The sequence below is a fragment of the Phasianus colchicus genome, chromosome 2, assembly GCF_987193195.1.
Source record: "Phasianus colchicus chromosome 2, bPhaCol1.hap1.1, whole genome shotgun sequence".
In the NCBI taxonomy this organism is placed as follows: Eukaryota; Metazoa; Chordata; class Aves; order Galliformes; family Phasianidae; genus Phasianus; species Phasianus colchicus.
The window spans coordinates 68,430,256-68,450,389 of record NC_143437.1 but is presented as its reverse complement, the minus strand read 5'-3'; the positions used below and the strand labels follow the sequence as shown (position 1 = coordinate 68,450,389).

Here is a 20,134-nt window from a genome sequence, read left to right as displayed (position 1 = left end):
GTAAATAATACAGCTTCTGAAAAGTTAGCAGAGTTTGAAAGAAAGCAGTTGAAAAGTCAAGTTTTCCCTTTTATTTGTCTAGAGATAATATAATCAGACAGTGAGAACGTACACAATGAATTAAAAATAATTTTGGCACTCGTTCACCATGCACTTCTGTGAATAAATACCCAAATCAGTATCTTATACCACATAGGAAGTGATATGGTCATCACAACAAATACATAAAATGAATATGCCTGAGTACAACACTGCATCACACAGCTAAAAATGTTTTAAGCTACTGAAATTAAATACAGGCTTCCACTCTTAAAAACTAAGAGTCAGAAATTTGGGAATACTCAGTGTCATTTTTTGCTTTTAAATATCTTTTGTCTGTTTACAGAATATACAGATTAAAGGGTGAATGTAATTGTGGTTGTTGAAGGAAAAAAGGTGCACATATACCTGAAATCACCTTACTTTTATAAAACTGAAAATCCTCCTAGACAAAAAAAAAACATAGACAACCCATCCCAAACTTGTACAAATTTTAAGGTAAGATTCAACACAGGTTTTGAAATACTGCTTTGAAACGTAGTATAAAACAACCCAAATCAATCTAAGTAAGTCTAATGCATATTTTTTAAGCCGTAAACCATATCTAAATGTCTAGAACTCTTTTATAATTTCAACTTGCTAATTAATAGCAAAAATAATTAAATTCCAATTAAAAAGTGTTTTGTTCAACTTTTCATAAATAATGATTCCTTGCAGATAATACGTTAATTTTACATATGAAAGGAAACTTTTGACTTGGGATTTGAAACACTCTCTAAATCACAATAGGCTAATCATTCTTAGAAAGCCACTAGTGATTCTAAAAATGTCTCTCTTAACCTCTCTTTCAAGATTAGTTACTACATACCAGAGATATCAATTCTTTCCATGTCTTTGTGTGCTTGATCCAAACCAGGTGAAAGTTTTATTTGTCAGTGCATTGACATTCACTGTGCCAAAATGCCAAAGAATGTTACAAAAAATAATTAAGGCATGTAAATCATGATAGAACAGGCCTTATTAAAAACATCTGTACCATAATTTAAATACAGCAGTACAAAGACAATGCCTTCAGAATGACTTTTGTTCTATTGTCAATTACTGTTTTAATGAGTTAATTTCTTTCTTTTTGAAAAAGAACAATATGTAGCAGAAGTTCATCTATTGTTTTGTGCTTGCAGACAGGAACATTCCCATTCCCCCACGGCTGCTGCCTTCAGTCCCAGCACACACAAGTAGGGTGACCCCGACCATACCCCTGCTGAGTGGCTGAACAATAGGAATGATCACTTCATTTCTAACTTCCTGGAACTACATATCACACATTCAGTTTCATATGCAGTATTCCCTCCATTATTCCCTGCGAAACAAAGATGTCTCACCACACTTATGTCAAAATTCATGCTTTGAAATTCAGTAAAGAAAAGTATAAGAAATTTGTAAATTGTAATGTCGTTAGTTTTCCCAAACATTGCAAAACCTTTGTTAAAGGCTTAAGAGTTTAAAATACCATACAACTCTATTTCAAAGAAGACTGAAAGGGTAAACCTGATGGAGTAGTCCCTGGAGAAAGTTGGAACTTGTGCACAGATAGCACCAGAGGTTGAACAACGCTGTATAGCAACACCTACAATTGATAAATTGTAATAACTGCTGCTCAGCACTTCAGGGAGGCAAATCACAAAGACCCTACACCAGCAAGTCTGAAAGTATCAGTATTAGCAGGCAGGGGGAAATACTCTCCTTGCTTGAGGTGTAAAGGCAGAAGTCTCATAGACTGCCACAGAATCAAGATTCTCCCTCCCAGTGCATGGCCTCAAACACAACTTCTGCACAGTCCATTCAAATTCTCATAATCTCTGACATTACAAAACAAACCAACAAAACCCCCTAGTTTTGGACTGCAGGCTGCATAGCACACCAGAGAAGAAATACTCCATCTACTGCAGCAGTGACAAGCACTCACCCATAAAAAAAAGAGATGTCTGAAGAGCATCGTAGATCTGGCAGCCTATTACCAACATACAGCAAAATCCACAGGATCTGAGGTTTCCCTTCTTCACAGGGAAATCCTAATCAATCTTCTTTAAGTTTCTTAAATTAGCTTCAAAGCAATTCTGAGCTGGTTGCAAAGCTTGCTTAACACAGAACTGGACAGGAGCCAAAGTGACTCAGCACAGCAGAAATTAATGCAGATAAAATCCAGAAGGAAGAGCACTCCACTACAGACATTTTCAAAAGCACTGTGAAAATAATAAAGAAATCTCTTAGAAGAACCTGTTTCTCTACTTATCCACTGGGATGAAAAGCAGCTTCGTGATGACAGAGGCTAAATGCTAGGAGATGGTCTTTTAGAAAAGATGTCTTCTAAGTTCAGCTGCCCTTCTGCAAATGACTCATGAAGTATCTCATAGGGTGGTGGTGGGGAGAAGCAGGAGAAAAATATAGCTGGGAGTTCAAAAATCCTGCAGGACAAGCAGGGCAGACATTATTCCTAAATCACATTTTTTGTGATCAGTTATGAGGTAGCAGTCCCATTACATAAAGCGTTAGTGGCAAATTAGATTCAAGGAATTCCTTTCACTCCTTTTTTGCAACCTGACAGATTTGTTGGCTTCTCTCTCTGCCACACTTCATAGTGATCTCAGTGCTTCCTACGACAGACCAAGTGGCATCTGCCATGCACTATTCCATTTTCTTTCCTCAATTTGCTGTAAAGAATACTGAAAGTACAGTACAGAGACATATCAGATAGATATAATATACCTTTTGAATTAAATATATACTGAAGTCACATTAAACATTTTTTCCCATACATCTATGGTAGTTATGATTTCTTTCTTCAATTACCTCTCAGTTTAGGTATTCAAGAATGAGATTAAGAAAAGAGATATCCCAATGGAAGCAGCACGCACACAGGTAACATCTGCTGGCTAGTGCAATTTCTTTCATTAAATCCAAGATTTACTTCACTGAGAAATCTGCTCTGACATGAGACAATTCACTGTAACACTGTGTAAGCATTAGAAAGCAAACAACCCTCCTCTTTACCATGCTGGAAATCAGTTCAGGTTGTAATGGTAAACACTTTAAAAATAAAACGCCACTATGCAAGGGAGGGAACTTACATTATGTACACTATTCCATAACAAGCTATTCTTATTTATAGTTTTGTACATCTAATGGGAAATGAGAAAGATACGTTCACTCAAACAATAACCAGCTAATTCAGCATTTCTGTTCCCATTTTGTTCAGAACTTGATTGGTTACCTCAAGACAGCTATGCCGTTGAGCTGCTGCTTCAAAAAGATGACCCAAACCTTGTCTCTAATTCCTAATGCAGGGCATCTAGAGTACTCGGGGCATTCAAATTTCACCTGTAAATGCAAATCCAAAAACTCTCCTACAGAACAAATTGAATTTTAACACTGGTGATGTCAAATACCCAGCTTATGTCAGAGAAGGACCTACATATTCCACTTACATTGCCAAAAAGCTTGGTTTATGACTTCTGATAGCTGAATAATTTCAGAGTTATCCTGTTTAGAGATGCTGCTGGTTACTCAAAACCAGAGGCACCATAAATCACTAAACACCAACAAAAGTTCCACATGTGGTTAGTACAGCAAAACCCTTCTATTCTTTGGCTTGAAAAGAAACATATCATCTATTCTGGACAATGAACGTTACAGAATTCTGAAGAACTTCCTGAAAAACAACAGGACACTTAAAAGCACTGTGAAGCACTTTTACATGAGGTTTCTCATTCAAATTATATTTATAAAAATTAAATTTTGAAACTTTAATTTACAAAAACAAACAAGAGGGCTGCAGAAGGGAAAAACAAACAAACAAACAAAAAAAAACAAGACACCACCTGAAAAAAAAGTCAAGAAAAAATAGGAAGCCCTAGAAAATACCTAACAGTGTCAGTTTAGAAGAAAATAACTTTAAGGATCAGATCAAACTGATTTCAACAATTGAGCACTGGTGACCACATCCTTGTTGGAGAGACAGTACTTCGGGCTCATTTGTTGTTTTCAGATTTGCAGTTCTCTTTCTGTGATGAAGAAAAATCACCCAGTGAGAAGCAGGAAGTGGAAAAGAATGATGAGAATGAGCTAGTTGCTTTTTTGTTTTTTGTTTTGTTTTGTTTGTTTTTTATATTGCTTTAACAACCGTGGGGGGGAGGAAGGGGAAGAATGACAACTAAAGTAGTACAATGAAAGCCCACAAAAATTTCACTTTATGATGTAATTTCCAGACAGACATCGTAACAAGGCTTAAAGGTACTTCATAATAGGAACACCAAGAGGTGTGCTAATGCATCTCTATAATAATGTTGGAACAAGGAGGAAAAAAAAAGAAGAAGGAGGAGAAACTTGTTTATTTAAACAGTAAAACTATGGACAGCTTGTACCGATCTTTTCTTTCATGGGCAATGTCTGAAAAGGTGGGAAAATTTAACAAACCTTAATAACAATCAAAGAATCCAGATATTAATAATCACAAAACAGATGAAATGTCTAACTGCTACAAGTCAACTTCAGTGACTCTAGTATTTCAAAAATACACCAAGAAGTGGAAGAATAACTTCAGGGATGTTCCTACCGGTAAAAGATTCCTCAGCTCAGGGATTCTACCATTATCCTTTGAATCTTTTCTGTATCTTGTGTATTTTAAGTCATTACCACTGAACACTGTGCGCTATGACTTCCAAAAGCATTTGGCCAAAAAGCAAGCTATACTTGTTAGGAAGAATTTATCCATCCATTTTTCTGTGTATGTGAGAAAAGCAAGTCAGAACCAAGGAAATCTACTTCTTGATATCATTCATCTATATGGGTAAAAAACTAGTTGCAGTGAGCTATAATTATGCTTCTAGGAGGTTTCCCTTGTCCCATAAATTTTCTAAGATATGCCTCCAGGACAGAGCAGAAATAATTAATCAAAGGAAAGATAATATTCTATCAATACCTCCGGGCAATGTTGATAAAATAAAATCAACTGATAAATGAAGCTGCAAACTAGATTACCCTTAATAAAATTGTGCCATGATGAATTTGTATTGGATCACAGATAGATAAATATCCAAAGGAAAAAAAAACCTCACGTAATTAGTGACTGAACTGTGCTGGGTGGAAACGAGCTGCTACTCTCCCTGCTTTTTCTTGGAAAAAGCATTCTTTCAGCATACACCAAGATTGTGTCATTTTAACAAAGCTCACAGCTGTTATATGATCAACTTACATAATATCCATCCTTTCCTAAGGCAATCATATTCACAGTGGAAGTAAGAGTCATCACTTCAGTTCACAAATATGCCATCATTTGCTTCTCTTTTTACCTTTCAATTGCTGAGTCTGCTCAGAGTAGTAGTCTCAAAGCTTTACTTACTTGGTAGAGGGCTCCCAGGTTACAGACAACTTAGTTACAGTGTTTGAAGCAAGTCTACTTAAGATTCTACAAACACATGGAATTACTATTTAACAATAACATTCACCACTCAACTCTATTTATCTATCTTCCACCAAGGTGATTAATGTTAATTAACAACAGAAATTAAAATTTTCTGTCAGTAAGGATCAAGTAGAACTTTATCAGGTTTTTATAACATATGTAAAAAGTTTATGGGTATTTTTCACTACTTTTAAATATTGCTAATTAGAATTTGGTTCCAACGCCTCTATGTAGTTAACACACGGTTACTATAACCACCCAGAAACACAATTTCTTGATCTGTCTTGCTTTCAAGGTGTGGTTGGCAAGGGGCCCTGCTATGTCTGTACATAGCACTTCAATGTACAGGTGAACACAGTGCATGACTAAGCTGCCAAAGTGTTCCAATAACACAAGTAAATAAAGAAGCAATAACTTCTAGCTTGTTCTCTGTAGGCTGCTGTTCTAACTTCAATGTTTCTGCATCAGTTGCATGTCAAACCTAATATGAGCTAGTTACTAACTTGTGCGTGCTTAGAGGCCTGGGGCTCACAAATACAAACCCCTCAGCTCTGCCAGTGCCATTTCTGTTCTGAAAACACCCCAGTTCCTTTGTGGCCCACAAGGACATCGTTCAGGATGAGAAATTCACTCACTGTGAAGTATCTAAGTGGAATATGGGGAACTGTGGGGAAGTTTCATTGCTAACAGGAAACACTAAGACTCTCCTGCAGAAAAGAGGTGGCAAGGGAGTGCTTTTTGCAAAGAGCAAAACAAGGCAAAGCTGCATGAAAAAGTAAAAAAAAAACAAAAAACAAAAACAGTAAGGCAAGAAATGCAGCATGATGTTCAGACAGGTGCAATCGCCTACAGGATGGGAAAGAACTGACTAAATAATTCAGAGAAGCATACGAGAGGTACAAAACATGTCAAACTGAACTTGAGCAAACAAAGAATTTTTAGGCAAGAAAAAACCCTTTGACTGGCACATACAAGCAGAAGCCTCACCTGCAACATGAATACAACAAATGAAACAACTCTTGGTACTGCACTCAACATTTGCAAGCCTCAGCTACAGTTACTTTGCTTAACATGTCACATCACATCCTGGACATTCAGAGAATCCAGGGAAAAGGAAGATGAGCAGAAGATAAAACTGTCTAGAAAAACTGAACAGGACGCAGATCTTTATATACTAAGAGACACATAGTGACAATTTACTGTAACTAGAAAGAGAATTATCTGTCTTTCTTGTCTGTGAGAGACACAATGGAATGCATAGCAAGCATATCACGAGAATATAGGTGAAACCTTGTGGCATACTCCTCTCCCCTGCAAAAAAGAGCCTTTTAACAATAAACGCAGTGAAACACTGGGACAAATTGCCTAGGGAAACTGGAGGTTTTTAACAACCAAGTAGACAAATGCCAGTCAGAACAGTACACGCAGAAGTGGCCTGTCTTAGATACTATAACTGTGACCTGTCTTAGAAGTCATGATGGATACATGACCACATTGCCACTGCGTGCACACACTGCAGTTTCTTTCCTTTCCCAGTTTTTCTGTCCTATTATCACAGCACCTCTGCCAGAGGTTTTTCTGTTCATGACTGCAACATCCCCTGGGCAGTAATAGTTGGTTCCTTTCCTCTTGTAGGAAAAGAGAGAATCCAACCTCTTTAACTCCAATGTAAAAAATAACCTCAAAAGATCATTTCAACTTATACTTTATACAATCCCAGGAAGAGAAGCTTCATAAGTAGAGAAAATAAAAGGAATGAAAGAGGACAAGCTTCCTTTCTGCCTTTCATAAAGCCACGATGTAAAAAAAATTCATAGAATCATAGAAAAATCTTCAGGAACAGCTGGTGAGAACAGAAATACTTTCAAAAATCCACCAACTCATTGCAAACTTGTATCAGCTACGTTTCAGAAAATGTTTTAAATATTTATGTGTAATAAAAAGTGTTATGTTTTTAAATTTACCTAGATATATACTACAGTTGCATGAATACCTGTAAAATATTGAGCACTCCATGTTTATAAGTAGCATGGACCTCATTAACAAGTAAGCAACTACAATTACTACTGTTCTGCAAATCTGTTCCAATTTCAAAATCATCCAGTGGCAAAGACAGATACTTGCCCACACAATTTATTAAATGCAAGTCCTCTTCTTGATGATTTAATGACTATTCAACAGGACTACACAACACCAAAAAAAAGATAAACTTGCCATCAGCTCTCTGAATAGCCGGACTGTCTCAGTAGCCTAGTACTAGAATGCTATGCCTTTCCATGCCAAATCAGTGGCTTGAATTCTGATCCGCATCAGTGAGGTCTGACAGCTGCAATCATCTAATGTCCTTTTGCCAGTGAATGAAGTGAATAAAACTAATGACTATAGTCCCAGAGAGAGCTGTCTTCAGTGCAGCATTAAATCACAATTTAACCCACTCCTGGATAGGCTCTGTGAGGCAAAGTAATAAGCGGGCAGGACGGATTAAAAAAAAAAAATTCCTATACTTGCAGATGAGCACTCTCCTTATGAACAATGTGCTGGCACGCCAGCAAATTTGATTTTAGCCTCAAGAAAGAGACAGAGAAAACTGGTAGTTATCGCTTCTTTCTTTTAGAGGACAATTACACATACAGTCCTTAGTATGGTGAAATTTTCCACTTTTATGACTGCTTGGGTCTGCACAAGACCTAAAGAGCTATAAAGAAGGTTGGGAACAGTAGCTATTTGTAGAAGCACTCTCTGCATTTGATCCTTCACCTTTATAGAATGCGACTGTTTATTCTGCACTCTATAAGACATGTGTACACTATACTGATCAAAAGATATTCTTTTGTCAGGATTTAACATTGTTGGAGATATTAGGAGTGGGCGATGTTTAGGGGGTTTTTGTTTTGTTTTGTTTGTTTTTCTTCTGTATGTTTGATGCTAAAGTTTTATGAACTGGCACAGTGATAACAAAAACTTGTTTACCAGTTTTCTGATCACATCTGAAGAGTCAACTCCTGAGATCAGCAAAAAGAAGAGCAACCTGTATCCAAAAATAACCCTAGCACATCAGTGTGTAACCATAGACAAATCTCATTCTGAACATTTTTATTCCTGTAAAATGGAGTTAATACTCCTCGCTACCTTTGAGTAATAACAACAACTTGCTTATATGAAAGGGAAAATAAGATCTGTGAGAATATTTCCACTGAGAATCATCAGAATTCTTACTTATTTTATAAGGGAATTAATTAAAACAGCGATGTGTCCATGGTTAATTACTGGATGTAAGAACTACCACAGGAGTGAATATAAAAGCTGGAAAAAAAAGAGAAGGGAAAGATCTTCAGCAATTTGTTTAGAAGAGGATGAATAATAAGCATTTTACTACAACAGCACTCTCATTTCGATCCTTCTACATCAGTAAAGAATCCACCTACCGAGATTCCTGATGATTTAAACAGATGTTCATTTAAGGCTTCTGAGTGAATAACACTTTTAATCTTTTTTTCTTGATAGTAAAATGCATTCAGTCATTTACTGTGGGAATCTATACTGTTTTTATTCACTGCTAAGAAAGCAATAACTTAAGACACGGAAAGCTGTAAAATAATCATTTAAACTCCTTTACAGTTGTATAAAGCTCCTGTATATCAAAACAGATTCTCTACAGTAGGTTCAATAACTAAACTCTGTTTAAACCATTAGATTCTATGTTGGGTTTTAGGAAATTCTGAGAAAGAAATGGAGCATGTAATGCAGCTTGAGATCAAGCATGCTATTAACATCTCTATTCATTACAAAAACAAACCATTACAAGTTCAATCAAAGATTCTACTGAGTAAGGCATAAGAATATTTCACAACACATTTTAGTTAAGCTATAATGATTTAATATGAATCACAGAATGGCCTGGGTTGAAAAGGACCACAATGATCATCTAGTTTCAACCCCCCTGCTACATGCAGGATCACCAACCACCAGACCAGGCTGCCCAGAGCCACATCCAGCCTGGTCTTGAATGCCTCCAGGGATGGGGCATCCACAACACCCTTGGGCAGCCTGTTCCAGTACGTCATCACCCTCTGTGTGAAAAACTTCCTCCTAATATCTAACCTAAACTTCCCATCTCAGTTTAAAACCAATCCTCTTTGTTCTATCACTATCCACCCTTATAAACAGCCGTTCCCCCTTCTGTTCATATGCTCCCTTCAAGTACTGGAAGGCCGCAATGAGGTCTCCCTGCAGCCTTCTCTTCTCCAAGTTGAACAAGCCCAGTTCCCTCAACCTTTCCTCATAGGAGAGGTGCTCCAGCCCTCTGATCATCTTAGTGGCCCTCCTCTGGACCTGTTCCAAGAACTCCATGTCTTTCTTGTGCTGGGGGCCCCAGGCCTGGGCACAGTACTCCAGATGGGGCCTCACAAGAGCTGAATAGAGGGGGACAAACACCTCCCTCTCCCTGCTGGCCATCCCTTTTTTTAATGCAGTCCAGAACACAGTTGGCCTTCCGGGCTGCAAGCACAAACTGCTGGCTCAATGAAGATTCTTGCAAACTAGCATTTTAGGAAGTTCTTCAATTCCCTGCACATTTAGCAGGGAATTAAATAAACAAAGTCTGATATTAGAAAGCTTGGGATTAGCGAATCACAAAGCCTGTATGATGATCCAAAAAAGAAAGAGACTGGTATTTTAATATTATCCATCCACACTGTGTGGTTTGGTATTGTATTAATTCTTCCTAAGAGCAGTTCTGTACTCCTCCACCCCAAACAACATTTTTATTGTTCTGCATTCTGCTGAACACAACTCCCAACATCTAAGCTGTACAGCAATCCTCTATAGTATTTAAGAAGGGGAGAGAGCAACTTTGGACATTTAGGTCTTAAAACAGGAAAACTGCATTGCTTTCTTTGCCAATCCAGTACAAATTCAATTACTACATCCCTCCTGCTTGGAATATGAGGATCTGATTCCTACTTTATTCAACTCCAGACTTAGGTAATGTCATGGTCTGCCAGAATTACTGGTATGAATTATCTGAGTGCATTGGATGCTGCTGCTTAAGTATAGTGGGTACAGAGTAAAATTCTACTCTGCTTAGGCAGGCTTCAAAAATTCAAGTTCATTTAAGGTCATTATTGGAAATTCTTCACTTGTTGCTCTTCTAGACATAACATCCTTCACAAGCACAAATTTTCACCTTAAAATGGAATGCAATATGGCTGCAACATAAGTCATTTTTCAATATACTAACTTCTGGCTTTAAAGAGTTACACAGCCTTAAAACCAAAAGACCATGTTTTGAGTTGTTTCCTCACTGACCTGCAAGTAGAAAAGTTAATGGCAGATTAAAGTGGTGCTCATAGCGATCACATGCTAAGGGTGTAAGAAGTTAAATTCACACAGGCACACTGCCAGTGCTGCCACAGTTGTCATTGTGATTTTGTTGATGCCATCCAGAGCAAGACTGCTAACTAATTGCCAAAACCACAGCCCTTACCAACGCACCAGAAAAGCTCTAAGCTGAAGACTTCAGTCTCATCTTGGGAGTTCTGATGAAAAGTGAAACAGCCCAGAGTTTATTTTCCCCTTGGAAGAGGGTAGGTGGTGTGCTACACTTGGCAAGCACTAAAACCCATGCACTTCCTTACATCCACTCCTCCCCCACAGTATTTCTTAGTCTTCTTCCCCACTGCAATATGAAACCACAAGGAAAAGAAATGAATAAAATTGAAACAAGCAATAATAAGCAACTTGTTTCCCAAAGTATTAATTCTATTCCCTCATCCCATGAGATAAAGATGGGAGTCAAACTCCATATGCTGTTAAAAACAAGGAAGTCCAGCTCCTCAAAAATTAATCAGTTCTGAAATGGGAAGAATTATTTTTTTTGTGCACAGATTCAGTGTAAAATTTCTTTACACTTTTCTCCTCTGGTATAAGAAACACAGCTGACCCAGCTACTGAACCAAAATTCAGTAGCTCTCCAAAACCCAGTGACCTCTCTGTACCTATTAGATGAGAGATAGTCATCTTATTGCTTCTATCTCCTTATCCACACTGAAAAAAAGTGATAACATCAGCTCTTGTATTGCTAAGCAGGTTGAGCTTACTACATCTTTCACAGGACACTGCTTTCCTCTGCTGCCCTTTTTACTCTTCATTTTAATGAGAGCATTTAATGCTTGTGAACGGACTCCAACAGCAACAGCAAAATCCAGGAATAGCGTGGGCAGGTGCTGTGCACAAATCTCTCCCACAGCTCTGTCAATCAATCTCCAGCCTGACTCATCTTCTGTGTTTTATTTTCCTGAAACAGAGATTAATAACTGTGCCAAACTGTACAGTGCTAAGTTCCACTAGGAATTAGAATGTTTGGAGGCTAATTTTCCCTCATCAATGAATCATAACCTGAAATCAGTGCTGCAAAGGAGTGCAGATGGGGCTGAAAGGCAGAACAACAGAACACATTTCTTACGAAAATCACTTCACTTGTAAAAACAATTTCTGCAAAAGAGAGAATCACAGCCTCAAGAAAACAGATACCCTTTTAAAGACTTGTCCTTCTTCACAACAGCATCTGAACAGCAACTGTTTTCAAAACAAATTAAGTTGTGCTATGAATTTCACAGTTCTTTTGCAAGAGCTAATTCAAACTTCATCTGTCAATAGCAGCATATACGTTTGGTTCACACCAAACTATGAGGGCTGCTCTGAAAGTAATGCCTCCTATTTTGCTACGTTGGCTTATGATATCAGATGCACATGTTGGTGGTGTAGCAGCAGAGCACAAACCTTCCTGCCAATGCAGTGTGAGAGATGGCAGCAGAGGGGTGGTCTAACAAAATGGTATCTGACATGGAAGTGTATATGAAGCGAAGATGTGTGACAAATTTGCTCCATGCACAAAACGCTGCACCAGTTGTCATTCACCAATGCTTGCTGAGAGTTTATGGAGACCAAACAGTGGATGTTAGCACAGTGAGGTGATAGGTGGTGCATTTCAGCAGTGGTGACAGTGAGTCACCTCTACTGATGAAGAATTTAGTAAGTGCAGCACGCAGGATCTTGTTCATCACTAGCAAAAATGCACAGCTAATGGTGATGACTAGGTTGGAAAACTAGTGTTTGTAGTTGAAAATGTACTCTTACCAAATAGTATTATTTTGCTCTTTGTATCTATTGTAGCTTCTATATAAATAAATAGGAGGCAACGCTTTTGGAGCAATCTATGTATGTTAAGGATAGTCCTGAAAGGTATTCAAAAAATGGCAAAAGGAGCCAAGCAATATTTGACTGCATATCAGCCTAAAAGTAAGTGAGCTCTGTGTCAGGACAGAAGACTGTTTACCCATGACTAAGTGTCACGGTGAGGTGTTAATATGGAGAGACACATAAGCACTTAGTTTGTAAAGATAAAATACAAACTTTTTATTTAAAGCAGCAGTTGAGTTATCTATGCAATAAACATGAAGGCTCTTGGCAAAAGAAAAGTTCCTGTAAAATCCACCCATGGATTTTGGCTACTTCCTGAAATCTGTCATTGTGGTGGATCAAAGCATTTAGTAATGCAAAGAAATCTCAGGAAGCATTTGGTAGGAAAAAGTTACTAAGACTATATAGTATAACATTTAACAAATGTAGCCAGGTTAAAATATTAGTAAGACATTCCATACTGTGAAGGTGGTGTGACACTGGAACAGGTTGCCCAGAGAGGTTGTGGATTTCCCCTCCCTGGAAGCATTCAAAGCCAGGCTGGATGGGGCTGTGAGCAACCTGGTCTAGAGGAAAGTGTTCCTGCCTATAGCAGGAAGGTTCAAACTAGATGATCTTAAAGGTGCCTTCCAACCCAAACCATTCTATAATTCTATGAAAATTCATATACATAAAGTAAACTTTGTTGCTGGTCTATACTTGCAGTGCAAGGAGTCTGTGAAGGAAGCTTTACAGGGGATCCAGAAGAACAAAAAGCAGGCGCTATGACATTTTCCAGCTGCCATAATTCAGATTTCACACTCATGACACCTTACAATTTCAGTTCAAGTCTTCTTAACACAGTTATATTCAAAGACTGCTATAAAAACAGGTCATTAAAGTTTCATATATGCTATACAGAAAAATCTAGGAAGATATAATTCTTCAGGTATAGAAGAATAAAAAAATAATCTTTGCAGGGGACCTGCTTTTCCCTAAGGTCATATACCAGAACAGAGCCAACAACATTTTTCTTTAATACTTTAGTAATTTTGATGGAAATTAAAGTTATGTCATGAACTCCATAATGCTGATGCTACTTCTATAATCAATAATCTTTGCCTAACCTCAGTATTTTTCTTGCATTCTTAATTTTCAGTTTCTTCCACAATTCCCCAAACCATTGCCTAAGTTTTAAAACGGATATGCAAGGTTGACAGCCATTTATAAATTCCTTTGATGAGCCACCATTTCTCTTTCTCTCATCCAAGTCTGATTTAGCACAAACATTAAAGGTCCATGTGGGATTCCACAAATGGGGATGAGGACTAGGTTTGTGCAAAAGCATGCAGCACTGTCAGGCAAGGTTACTACAAAGGTGACCAAATAGTCCCAGTCACAGCTGCAACAAGCCGCTGCCTTCACAGCTCATTTGAGAGTTCCCCATGAATCTGAACAATGTAATTCATGGTGAATCATGAATTCCAATGATTGGAGAAGAAATTTCAAAGGTGTTACCACAATGGACTAATTTGCTGACAAAAGGCAAAGCTGAATGAGTGGTGATCCAAGAGTGTTCTTTGAACACTTTTTTATGATCCTATTGTATCTGCACAGATCACATTTACCTAGAACTGGCACTGAGCAGGAGTAAGGAGAAAGCCAGAACAATAATACTTCCACTCTGCCAGAGATTCACAGAGTAGAGGTTTCCACAGGGAATAGCAGAGCATGCTTCCTTTTCGAAACAACGTGCGTTACTACTCTAAACTTGCCCTAATTTAGCATGTAATTGATTTAAATATAAAATGAGATTTTGTTTTTCCAGTCATAAAATATGATTTACTAGAAAAATGCATTATTTCTAATTTATGGCAACCCCTTCAAAACTCTTTTTAATTAGATGGGTATTTGTATTCCATTATTATCCTCAAGTTTCATGTCAGCATTATATTTGTACCAAGTTCTTCCCTAAAGAAAATGCTCTTCTCTTTTTCAGCTCACTATGCCCCAAAGTAATTCTGGGCAAGTCTCTGAAATGAATTTGACTGAAACAGACTCTGTGAGAATACTTATAACAAACTGTCATCTGCAGAACTTTTATTTCTGTCTGCAGATGCGTGGACAAACAGATGAGTTGCTTACAACAGCAACATGAGCACACAGAACTGTCTCTCTGCTTTTACAGAATCTGTCCTGTATATGTACCGGGGCAAAATTAAAATAAGAGATTAAGAAAGATAACATCTCCTTTCCAAGACTCCATTGAAAGGTGTCACACTTCACTATAGTATCTCTGAGGTAATTTCCTATTTTTCCACACTAAGTTTATTTAAGTTCCACTTTCAGGCATCAGTTCCTGTTATACCTTTGGCTATAGAAACAGAGATCTTCTACTTCGCTCTTATTCTACACTTGCAAAATCCTATGTATAAAGTAACTAAACCACATTGCAAACTTTCTTCTATAAATTGCAGGGATTAAATCTGCTATGCTTTAGGATGTAACGACACTCCTAATTACTTCAATGAATTTGTACAAATTATTCCTAGACACTCTGTTTTCTTAAAGTCCAAACCAGGGCCCAATACCTTATCAGCACTTACCAAAACTGTGTTTAGTGGCAAGACCACTTGTTACTTAAAATGTGTATTTCACATAATATTTTTAGTCATACTATTTGCTATGAGCTCACAATAGGTATCTATAAAGAGCCCTGCAGGGCTCTTAAGCTAAAAAAAATCACTCACCTTCAGCCAAGCACAATTTTGTTAAACGTTCGTCTAAGTGTTAACAAGCAGATAGAAGGAGTTGCATTTATTACCTGAATTGTCTGGTAAACCGAAGGATCAAATCCTTTCACAGTCACCTCCCGAAAAACTCTTGGCTCCAGTTCCTCTTTAGTCAGATCACAGTGATATATAATACCTATAACAGAGTGCAACTTTGTCAGCTTCAAGTAAGGGGCACTGTTAAAAGGATGATAGTTAGGCATTGTGATGGAGTAATGAATGATAATTCAGCAGGGTGGGAAAAAAAAGCTCTTAATAACTCTTTCAGTTAACACTTTTTAAAAAACACATGTATACATTTAATCTAAGAGGGATGCAAAGGTTTTCTGCAAAGACAATAGTTCTTGCTGCCCAAAGTTAGTATTGAAAGTGTGTTAAACAAACTGGAAAAAAAGAAAACCATTTGTTTTCATGAAGTAACATAGCATTTACTGAGACTGATAGAATTGGAAGAAGTGTAAAGTTCACTTTAAAACATCTCCCTCAGAGCTACCAGACCAAGAATAACTATACTAAGAATTTTATTCAAGACATTTTTCTACTTACAATAAAATATTTTGACATTACAATTCAAACAGAACCCTGGATAACAGAAAGAGCTAGGCATCAACTTGAGATTGTGACAATAGCAGAGAGTACCTATGCGACTGAACAGAATTTGGTCTCCTACCATTTATTTTACATCCTGATCCTGAAGGTTTGAAGGCAGCCTCACTTGCTTGAGACACATCCATGTTTTCCAAGTGATTTTGCATGAGAAAAATCTCTGCCTTTGAGCAGTATAAAACTTCTATTTAAACGTTCATTAAAGTAAAGAACACTAAAAGTTTGAGGCAACAAGCCTTCCACAGAAATTTTCTCTGCAATAAAATTAACCAGAGTGGACAATACTTGATTGAAATACTGCTGTATTGTGTACCTTTTAGGTAATTGCTTCTTGTTTCCTGAAAGTATTACAGAAGTTTTGGCTATAAAAATTATACTGAAAAATGAAATAATGAGGACACATCTGATACAAGTTAATTGCCTCATTAAATCATTTTTATAGACTGTGGAAAATCAAAGATAAAGATTGGTGAAAGAATATAAATGAAAACCAATACTTAAAAACTGATAAAAATTATTTCCATAATGGTGAATTAATGGGAGGAATAAAAGGAGGAATACTCTAACCTGCTGGGAAGTATTTTGTTTAATTGTACTTGCCATACAGTGACTAGCAAGCCTAATGCAGATGAAAATACAAAGAAGCATTACAGCAGCATTAAAGTAATGTGAAAGCACAAAGGAAATCATGCAAGGTGGTCACAGGCAGAGCAGCTGTTATACATATATATAGCTGCTCAGAGCAGGCAGAATAAGTGCATATTAGGAAACCATGTGATGAAAGAAGCAGTCATGGATAGCATTTTGGTAATGGCTTGGCACTTAATATCCCAAACCACAGTCATCTCTGGTACAAGCCAGTCCTTTGTATTTTCTGAACACAGATGTCTCAAACATGCTCATTACTTAAGCAACATGGACTTCCCAACTGGTAGATTCTGCAACATGCAGCCCCTTCCCCCAGGGAAGGGAACACAATTTTATCTACACTGTAGATGTATTTAGTACCTACTGAACAAGAGAATTTAAGTCCCCAGGAAAAAGAACAATATATAGTGGGAAAAAAAAACCTCAACACCTTACCTGGAGATAAAAATGAAGTAAACTGATAGAATATTTCACTGTCCTTCTTCTGACCACTATATCCCACAATACTCCCAACCTCTAATGGGAAAGTCTTGAGATGTGTACCAGTAGCTAGATCATGAAGTTGCAGGACATTCTTCACATCATGCAGGTAGCATAAAACGAGGAAGTTGGACCTCACACAAGCAACCCATTCTGAAGAGTATGGGAAAGAAAAAAACAAACATAATATATAAATTGAATTTCTTGCATTTATGAATATAAATTGAAGTTCTTTCACATACCTAAATACATACACCATACTCCCAAACATAAAAGATTACATTCTTTGGATATGTGCTGACCATGTCGCTTTAAGCTAATTTATGCAGACACAGGCAGAATGAATTGTTTAACTAAGATTTTTCCTCATTTTGGCCATTTATAGATAAACATTATTCTTAAATACCACAGATTTCAAAAAAATTCCACTGAGACCTTGTTTTAACTTTCATGCACTTCCATCAATATTACTGGCAAAAATAAAATCATGATTTGGACTTAAGCTAAACTAATAATAATGAAGAGATGTATTATCCTGTGTTGCACACTAAGTATAGAACCTAGAAGGTAGCATTCATCCTGTTTTTATTGTCTCAGTATTCAGGAGACTATTCTTCTAAGCAAGCTCTATTCAGCATTAGAAAAGAGCTGTTCTGAACATTGTGCAATACTCAAACAGGCATACAGGAATTATGGACATGATTAATTAGTTTTGTTTGTAGCATTGGTGAGGTTGTGGTTCTTGTCCTCTTCCAACTACACATATGCCACTTTTCCCCTGATAAGTCAGACTGGAAATGAAAATCATGGACAGGGTGCCAGCATTACACAATGCCTTATCTTATCTACTGGAGGAAAATCAAAAAGATGGACTCAAATGAGCACGAAAAACCAGGTTGGAATGACTGGGGCATGCTGCCAGTGTCAAAGCAGCAAGTGGGGAATTTAAAATGCCAACACAGGAGCAAAAGACAAAACAGAAGCAAGAAAACATTGGCATAATTTCCATCTTATTCTATATTATATTATTCACATTTTAACAGCTCATTCTCTTTCCTCAAAGCCCTGTAAAAACAAATGTCTTGAATTCATAGAGTTGTACTGAACACTGTCTTGTAAAAGCATAATTGAGCATTCAGGAGCCAGAACAGAAGTTCAGTGACATATCATGTGCCCCTTCCATTAAGGATAACAAGCTCTTTCTGAACCTCACTATTTTGCACAGCTTAGCTTCTTTAACAGCTTCTGCTTTTGTATGGAGTTTAGGTCTGTCATGATCCCCAAGAGCTTGAACCTAGCAAGTCTATAGCCTACCCTTCTTTCGGCTTGATCAGAAAGAACTTAACCATATAAATTTATTTTATAAACAAGAAATTAAAGCTTAACTACTCCATCCTCTTCCCAAACATCACCCCTGAAATAACTTTTTCTTATTTTTCTTTTTCTCCTTTTCCTCCAGACTTTTCAACTCCCTCACATAAACTTCTAGCCTAAATCTGGGAATTTTTGAACAGAAATCCCAGAATACAACATAAACCAAAAGTTCAGCCACAAAGCCACAGTCTGAAATAGTATAATAGCGTACAATATAACACTGTTTATAAATTTAATGGTCATCTAATTTTACTTCTGGAGCTTAAGCAAGACTGGAGAACAAAACATGCTTCATGACTTTATTATACACAAATACATATTTTGAAATATAGAATCATTCCCAGCCACATACAAAGAAAATATGCAGTCATTTGAAGCATTTATTACATTGTTGTTGCACAAATCTGCCAACATTTACATCTATAACTGGATCACTAATAAAAAAAAATCTGAACTAAATCCCTCTAGTAACATCCTGCTGTAACAATGAGCTCCTGTGAACTCTGTATTCTCAGTAATATCTATGACAAATATGTCTCCGTTTACTCTTTAAATTCCCTGGCAAAGTTTCACAAAATGGACTGAGATACTCTCAAATCAACCTCAAACATATTATACACATAGCTCTGCTTCAGCAAGGGCACTCTTTATTTTAAAAATTAAATTGTGATCAACCTTAATTCCTCACTAACTAACTAATAGCACTGCAATTTAGTGGATGTTTTCATTAAAAGTCAAACTACATAAGATATTACTCTTTTCTATTAAAAAAAAAAAAAAAAAAAAACAACTCATTTGCCCAGGAGGCATAAGGCTTCTGGCTTCCTGTTACTAAAGAACTTGCCTGGGAAGCAGGACTATTAACCTCATCATCAACTGGTTCATTTACAAATAAGATACTTTCAGCAAGCTGGAGATATTAGATGAAAAGACAATGGGAAATTGCTTTAAAATTGTTTATGAGATTTCAGCAGCATAACCTTGTAATAATTGTTATGGTGCATTGATAACTGCCTCCAAAACTTACAGTAGTAGTATCTACATAAAGACGTACAAATCAAAACAGAACAAAATAACTGAAGCAAGCTTGAAAGAGCAGAAGAAAAGAAAGACTAAGACCCAACATTTATATATACAGCAAACAAACAATGCTAAATTATTAACAAGAGCTATTTTTGACTGCAAGCTCAGCCCGTTACTCCCCTGCTCACCACTGACAACTGCAGGAACTGTCGAGGTTGTTGTGACAGCAGTCAGCCTCTGGTTTTGCACATACTTTGCGGAATGCACTCTACATGCCTCTGCACTTCCTTGAAGCTTTTATGACTGTGTGTACACAAGCCTCACACGTCTAAAAAGTTCAGGCTGACACCACTTGCTGTACACTCCCTTTTCAGAAAACAGGCAGCAATGAACATCCGTAGGATGTAGATCACCTAAATATTTTGGCCGCCCTGTTCAGTTTCTCTACAGATTCACATACTGAACAATAAACTAGTAGGAGGTTGCCTTTTCCAACCTGATCCTTTGGCTTAGGCATCAGAGATGGATGGAA

At 37.2% G+C, this 20,134-nt stretch overlaps 1 protein-coding gene across 2 annotated transcripts in view; it reads right to left on the bottom strand.

Moving 5' to 3' along the window:
* PREP (prolyl endopeptidase) overlaps positions 1 to 20,134 on the bottom strand; it is a 98,002-nt gene that overhangs the window by 24,908 nt on the left and 52,960 nt on the right. For both annotated transcript variants that reach the window (XM_031611257.2, XM_090135933.1), the window contains exons 9-10: positions 17,161 to 17,358; positions 15,504 to 15,607 (exon numbers count right to left, since the gene is read on the bottom strand). In XM_031611257.2, coding sequence (XP_031467117.2) covers positions 15,504 to 15,607; positions 17,161 to 17,358 — 302 coding nt within the window. The remainder of the gene's footprint in view (positions 1 to 15,503; positions 15,608 to 17,160; positions 17,359 to 20,134) is intronic.